Source organism: Anser cygnoides, chromosome 15 (genome assembly GCF_040182565.1).
Source record: "Anser cygnoides isolate HZ-2024a breed goose chromosome 15, Taihu_goose_T2T_genome, whole genome shotgun sequence".
Classification (NCBI taxonomy): Eukaryota; Metazoa; Chordata; class Aves; order Anseriformes; family Anatidae; genus Anser; species Anser cygnoides.
Window position 1 is genome coordinate 814447 of NC_089887.1, and position 7210 is coordinate 821656.

Sequence of the window (7210 nt, forward strand, 5' to 3'; positions counted from 1 at the left end):
TTTTCCCCACCTTCCCATTTTCTAACTACTGGCCTACAGGTACTGATTAGAGCACAGCTCCTGTGATAAGCCCCCACTCTGTTCCTTGTGTTTTCTTTTGGTGTAGCCAAAGGGCAAGTCCAGGGCTCAGCTCAGCCCGAGGCTGTTAGGAATCACACAGCACAAGCTCCTGAAGATGACAGGTCTTGGTCAGGGGATGCAGGGGGGAAAGCTGGGGGCAACATGCTGCTACTTCTCTTACAAGGAGCCAAAGGGAGTCAAGACAAGCCAGACGCTATACAGCAAACAATCTTTAATCAAGTTATGCAATATACAAAAGTTTAGCTTTCATGTAGGTCAAGTTCAGTATTAAAAGGCTGACTGCTCAGTCCCAACTGGGGCATGTTAAATATCTTACTTATGCTGTTACAAAATGGAACGAGCCCAGAGCATCAGGCAGACATGTACAAATAAACTTACATGATAATTCTGGGGAGAACCCCACACTTCGTCTCATTAGAAGGCCCAAGAACCTCCAACAAGAGGGTTGTTTTGAGTCAAGCTTTTGGAAATTATGAAAAAAGACTATATATGTAATTAAAAAAAATAGACTTTGTATTGGGAGGGAGGAGCAAGAAGCCCCTTTGTGCACCGCTCACAGTGAACACAGGACCATTCCTCACAGCATCAGGGGCTCCCCTGGGGGCAGCTAGGCCATACCCAGGAGCGGGAGCCCAGCTATGTGATGGCAGGTTACAGTACAAGCAGGGATGCTAACAGACTTCCCTGTCCACAGCTGGGCCAGTTTGGCACAGATGTTGATTCCATCAAGACCAAGACCTAAGCAGAGGGTTTCACACGGGCTGAGCCAGACTTTGAACTGAGGAGCTTCTCCACCATGGTGCGAGCATAGCGTAGTCGGCTGGCCAGCTCCTTGCAGCATCCATGCTCCTCAATGAGGCTCAGCTTGTACGTGCGGAAGTCCCGTTTCTCATCTATGTATGTGACAGCAGCCATGAGAGGGCATAAGATGACTTTGGTGTGGTCCTGTAGGGAGAGAACACAGCGTCAATCCTGAGCACACTGCTCCCTGGTGAAACTTCTACTAGAGGAAGCAGCCACTTGGCAAGCTACGAGTCACTGGATGGTTTAGATACCAGCAAGCAGAGCACGGAGCTTTCCAGTGCTACATTCACTGGGCAAAGCTTCATCTCAGGTTATAGCCCCCACTGGGATCGCTGTCTTGCCACGTAGCGCTGTGTGTAGCAGGGCTGTTCGATCAGCTAGAGCTACAGTCCTGGCAGAGTCAAAGCAACATCCTCACCTGGAAGAAGTTGATCTGCACAGTGCCGTTGCTGAGGTGCAGGATGATGGCGCTACGAGTCCGGAACCATGTGCAGAGGTAGGGTAAACGTGCCAGCTCGTCTCCTTCCCGAGGTGTGATGTTAGCACCTGCCTTCAGCAAGTGCTCGCTCATGTAGTTCCGGAAGTATTTCAATAGTGTTATCTGCAGATAGAAGAGGCTATGAAAGACAGGCTGAGGATGACCCTTGCTATCTGTGGAGGGCTGCTATCACAGACCCAGGGACTCCTCATGTCTTTCAGAGTTTGAGTGGTCACTGCACAAGTTTATGCAAATTTTCAGACAAAGTTAACTCTGGTGATACTTGAGACTCACTTTGCTGAACACTTCAGTCCACGTAAGTCTTGTGAGTGCTCATTTCTGTGAAGCTGCTCATAAATGAGCCTCAGTTAGTAACTAGAAATAAACAGTGCAGGCAGCCAGTGTTTCTCTTTCAGGCCACATTTTACTGGCCAAGAGGAAGCCTGCAGAACGCAAGCACCTCCAAGTCATAGATGTTTCTCTGTAGAGCCCACCCAGCAGCAAAGCCCCATATGGCTGGCAGAAGTCTCACCAGGAGCAGCCACCCACCGGCTAGGGCTCCTGTCCCCAGAACTGACCTTCTTGTTCAAGGCAGAGGGATACGATCTCACAGTGAAATAGGACTCAGTGCTGTTTTGCTCGATGTACTGCAAGCTGTCCCCATCGTTGTACATGATGAGACGAGTGGAGTCATTGAAGAGAACCCCAACACTGTTGTCACACAGCTGATAACCTAGTTCAAAAGAGAGCCTGTTAGACCATCACATGCATGGGACCCCCGGTTATATGAAATACAGAGGGAAAGGATTGTGTTATCTAGGGCTCCCCCGACAGGTACCCCACCAAGCCTAAAGATCCTCCTCTTTACAAAGGTCTAGGAGGCACTTTTCCTCCTCTGGACTTGTCATCCTCCCTTGTTGCATCATCTGCTGCAGAAGCAACTTTAACTCCCACACTGAGTACACGTGCTCCCTGCAGAGCGAGTCCAGCCACCCTGGATGCATGGGGTCATGCAACACATAGCTGTTTGCCACTCTTAAGGTAGCCAGAGTGGATGTTCAGTGACAGCTACTCTGGATTCACTGAGTGTTTGGTAACATTCCTGGTGGTGGTCTTGAACCCCACCCCACTAGAATAACTTGATTAAAGAACCAGACCTATACCGTGCCCAAATCAGAGCATCCTCCAGCTGCTTCAGAAATTAGAAAAGGCTGAAGTATTGCCACCATAATTATTTACCTAGACCATATTTATCTGAGTAGTCCACCCATTTGCTAACCCAGAAGATGGGAATGCAGGCTGGGTCTTCAGCTTCTTCTGCAAAGAGGAAAGGAGTTTGTTAGAAGACATTTCAAGGTATCCTGTGCACCACAACAAGCAAGCAAGGCCAAGAGGAAGGCGAGTAGCTTCTACATTGCTTCTCGGCCTTCCAGGTAGAAGTTGAGGTCAGCTGGTTTCCTCACTTCAGACAACAGCATAAGAATGACAGAGAAGTTATCCAAGAAGGCCAGTGCCTGTGGGATTGTCCCCAGACTCACCTTGTCTCACTGCCACTCTCTCGGAGGGTTTGGCTGAGTTGACTGCAGTCAGCTGCTGTAACATGTCAGCTAAATGACAGCCAACAGCGTCTCCTAGCTCCCGCAGCCCAGCTACATCTTCCTTTTCAGGCAAGTTCTCTACTGCAGGGCTGTCTGGTCCTGGGCCAGGAAAGAAGATGGCAGAGGCATGACCAGGAAGTAGGTTTCTAAAAGCACCAGATTTACATCCTACCCTAGCTGTAAGAAACACCTCATATACCACATAGCTGAAGCTACTGCAAGCACTTCATCCCTACTTTGGTTCTGGGTAAAGAGCAGGGACTCTCAGTCACAAAATGCTCCAGTTTCCATAAGAACTGGGAGAATAGCGGGAGGCAGCACCACGTTCCCTACCAATGCTGCTGGAGGCCAGGCAGGTTCTCATCCAGAGCTGCATCCATAGTCCTCGCTTGCACTTACCTTTGTTGAGTGCAGTCAGCGGCTTTCGCCCGTTCAGTTCAAGCCCGCTGGGAGCGATTGAAAACCTCGGCGCGATGGTGAGACAGCTGGTGGGCAAGCGGCTGGGGATGTAGCCCGAGGTGAAGAACTCGTCATTCAGCAACTCGTCGATAGTTGGGCGCGTGGCAGGGTCCGACCTTAGCATCTTCTGAATGAGGTTAGCAGCTACAGGGTTGATGTGCTAAGAGGAGAGAGCCAGAGTTCAAAGACAAGGGTCAGGGGACAAGCACACGCTAGCAGCAAAGGCGCTGGGTGTACAACACAGGCAAAGCTCTGCTCAGAGCAGAGCTTCCGTACTGCTCAGGCAAGCAGGATGCAAACCTGGGGAAACAGTTACACAGGTATGGAGAGTGGTTTTCTGTCAGCATTCAAAGCTAAAATTCAACTGTCTTTAGCAAAACCAAACTGACAGCCGCAGGATGAGATGGGACTTGGCCCAGGCCTCATCTGTGGCTGGACTTGAGCAAATCCATCTAACCCCGCGTGCCGAGCACCCAGCTCAGATTTTCTTCTGAATCGAGAAGGTGCTGCTGGCCCCTCAGGAAGGGGCTGGCCCTACAGGTTCATTCCACCGCCACCTGAGACAACCCCCTCCTAGCACGCTGCAATAAGAGCTGCTTCGCCGTTAGGCGATAGCCCGCCGAAGTGCCAGAAACAGGATGCAAGAATGGCTGCAAGGTGAACAGACCCACCCATGGGAAGCATCATACCTTGGGAATAGTATACTCATTCTTCTTGATTCGGATGTACGTTTCTTTCAGACAGGAGGTTTCAAAAGGCGGTTTCCCCACCAGCAGAGTATACCTGTGTGTTTGCAGACAAAGACGTGCATCAGTTTTACATAAGCCAGCAAAGAGACAGGACTCATGTGCAGAAGGAACCACACCATAAGCACATCCTGCAATTTTCTGGGCAGAGGGAACACACTTGGCATTGTAAGCACAACAGAGCTGGCAGTTACATGTACTGTCCCTGGTTCCTGCCTGCCGTGAAAAGGGAAGCTGGGATCTGGAGAAAGCCCCAGTTAGAAGTGAGGACTTCTGGGAAAAGGCCTCAAGACAGCCGTGCTGCATAGCATACAAGTCTATAGGCACGCACACATACCTGTGTGCGCAGAGCGCCTGGGAGGTCAAGTGCAGGCTGGCAGCAGTGCTCAGCCATGGCAGGCGCTCTGGCAACAACAAATCCAAAGCTCCAGCGCACACCAAGACCTCGCGGGGCCAATGAGACCTAGACCGCAGGGACTGCCCAGCCTCACGCCCAGCAGGTGCCATGGCCAGACAAGAGACATTTACTCACATGATGCAGCCAATGGACCAGATGTCCACCTCGAAGCTGTGCCCCTTCTTGCCCAGCACCTCTGGGGCGATGTAGTTGGGAGTCCCACACAGCGTCTTCTTGCGCTCGCCATCGTACTCCACCTTGGTGGCCAGGCCAAAGTCACCTTGGGGAGAGAGGGGGAGGGAGACGGGAGCGTGAGCAGGGAGTGCCCGGCTGGCTGGTCCTCGCCGCGGAACGGCGGCAGGGGTGCAGCAGGGCGTCGTGGCACCTACCGATCTTCACCTCCATGTCGTCGCTGAGGAAGAGGTTGCCCAGCTTGAGGTCTCGGTGGATGACGCGGTGGCTGTGCAGGTACTGGCAGCCCAGGATGGTCTGGCGCAGGTAGTAGCGCACCTCGGGCTCGCTCAGCGCCTTCCGCCGCTTGTGCAGCTCCAGCAGCGACTGCGGGACACGGTCAGCACCGGGTGCGCCACCCCCAGCCCCCCGGGACCCCCCGGCCCCGCAGCCAGCCCCGGCCCCGGCCCTCACCCTGCGGCGGCAGAGCTCCAGCACGACGTAGACGAAGTCGGCGTCCTCGAAGAAGCTCTGGAAGCCGACGACGTGGCGGTGCGCCAGGCTGCGGTGGATGGCGATCTCCATGGACATCTTCTCCTTCTGGTGCGGCTTCACCAGCAGCGACTTGGGCACCACCTTCCCCGCGAACACCTCGCGGCTCTCGGCCTCGGCCAGCTCGTAGCACCGCGCGAAGCCGCCCTTGCCCAGGAAGCGGCCCCGCACGTAGCTGCGCCGCGTCCGCGGGTCCACCAGCACCTTCGGCACCTCCTTGGCGCCCACCGCCACCGCCGCCGCGCCGCCTCCCCCCCCCCGCGCCGCCTCCGCCGGCACCGCCGCCCGGGACGGCCGCCCGCCCGCCGCGCTCATGGCGCGGGCCTGGGGGCTGCGGCGGGACGGGGCCGGGAGCGGGGCCGGGAGCAGCGGGGCCGGGAGCGGGGCCGGGCCGTGGGGAGCGGAGCGGAGCGGTGCGGGCGGCGCCGGTGGGGATCGGGCGGTGCCGGTGCGGTGCCGGTGCTGGTGTCGGTGCGGTGCCGGTGGCGGTGCCGGTATCGGTGCTGGTATCGGTGCCGGTGGTGCTGGCGGTGCCGGTATCGGCGCGGTGTCGGCGCGGTGCCGGCGGCGCGCGGCGGATTCAAACCCCGGCGCCGAGCGTTACGGGCCGCGGGCGCTGCCCATTGGCCGCGAGGATTTAAAATCCACGCCGCGCCCCGCGGGGCACCATGGGAGCGCCCCGCCCCCCGCCTCACAGGGGCACGGCCGGGGGCGGCCCCGGCCCGGCACCCCCCGCCCCCCCCCCCCCCGAGGAGCGGGCGGAGGTGCGGGGCTTCAGCCCCCGGCCGCGTTCCCGCACCGCTCCCCGCAGGGAGCAGCCCCCCGCCGGCCGTGCCTCGCGCCCTGCCCGCACCGGGCGGCTCCGGGCCGCCACCTCCCTGCGGGCCCCGGCAGCGCTGCGCAGCGGAGGCACGGCCCGCGCACGGAGCGCGCCGCCACGCTGACCCCCACGCCTGGACAATGCGGGACAAGTTTCGACAACCTGTATTGCGTAGGGCCCCGCCCGCCCCTGGCGTTCCCTTCAGCCCCCCCCCGCCCCCCGGGCTGAGGCTCTGCCCGTTGAGCGTCCCGGGCCCCCCGGGGGCGCCGCCCCCTCCCCGGCCATCGGGAGGAGCGCTGCGAGGAGAACGGCACCAACAGGCCACGTGCACGGGGGCCTGCGGGGCTCCTTCTGGTAGTCCCGTGTCATTTGTTGAGCAAACTTAACGTTATGTTCTCGTCCCCTAATCCGATCTTGCTACCTGCTGGCACAGAAGAAAACGTCAACGGAAAATGACCAAGAACAGTGCAAGATCCGGCCGCGGCAGCTCCGGCCACGGGCTTGCTTTCTCCCCCCGGGCATGCATGGTCCCACCCTACTGAAACTGGAACGAGGACAGCTCTCTCCCATGGCTTCCCTTCCCCACTAATGAAAGCTGCTTCTTTTACCCCAGCAAGGAAAGAACAGATGCCTGGCCAGCATGTCCCGTGCTTCTGCAGGCTGCTAGGGCCTCGGGGACTGCAGATGTGTCCACAGCTAAAGGCTAGCTGCGTGCTCCAGCCAGTCATCTTCCCAGGGTAGCTCCGAGTCCAGCCCTCGCTTGAGAGCCCAGAGCACAAGATGCGCCCAAGAGACCAAACAAGGAGCCCTGTGATCACTAGGGCAGGCAGCCAACAGTTAAACTGTGATTTCTCTGATGGCATCGGACCACCTCAGGAAATTCTGCTCCACACACAGCAGACGTAGCCTCCGCTGAACCAGTTTGTTACCGTCATTGCCTCCCACAGAGCCCTCCAACAGTCAGCAGCTCCTCACCGCTCCTCGTACTTAGCAGCTGCAATTCTGGAACAAAACATTAGCATCTACCCTGCAACCCCCAGCAGCTGACAGCGGACACCAAGTGGAAGAGAGGAGCATCGTGAAGCCCCAGCTGCATGTTCCTGA

At 57.3% G+C, this 7210-nt stretch overlaps 1 protein-coding gene across 1 annotated transcript; it reads right to left on the reverse strand.

The window, feature by feature from the left end:
- Nucleotides 1-277: 277 nt before the first annotated feature.
- PLK1 (polo like kinase 1) lies at nucleotides 278-5925 on the reverse strand. The gene is made up of 10 exons (XM_048066529.2): nucleotides 5209-5925; nucleotides 4953-5121; nucleotides 4699-4843; nucleotides 4110-4203; nucleotides 3361-3580; nucleotides 2902-3060; nucleotides 2603-2680; nucleotides 1942-2096; nucleotides 1304-1486; nucleotides 278-1026 (listed from the first exon to the last, which is right to left on the reverse strand). Exons 1-10 carry the CDS (start codon nucleotides 5599-5601, stop codon nucleotides 820-822), a joined length of 1803 nt encoding a protein of 600 aa, XP_047922486.2. The 5' UTR covers nucleotides 5602-5925; the 3' UTR covers nucleotides 278-819.
- Nucleotides 5926-7210: the final 1285 nt, after the last annotated feature.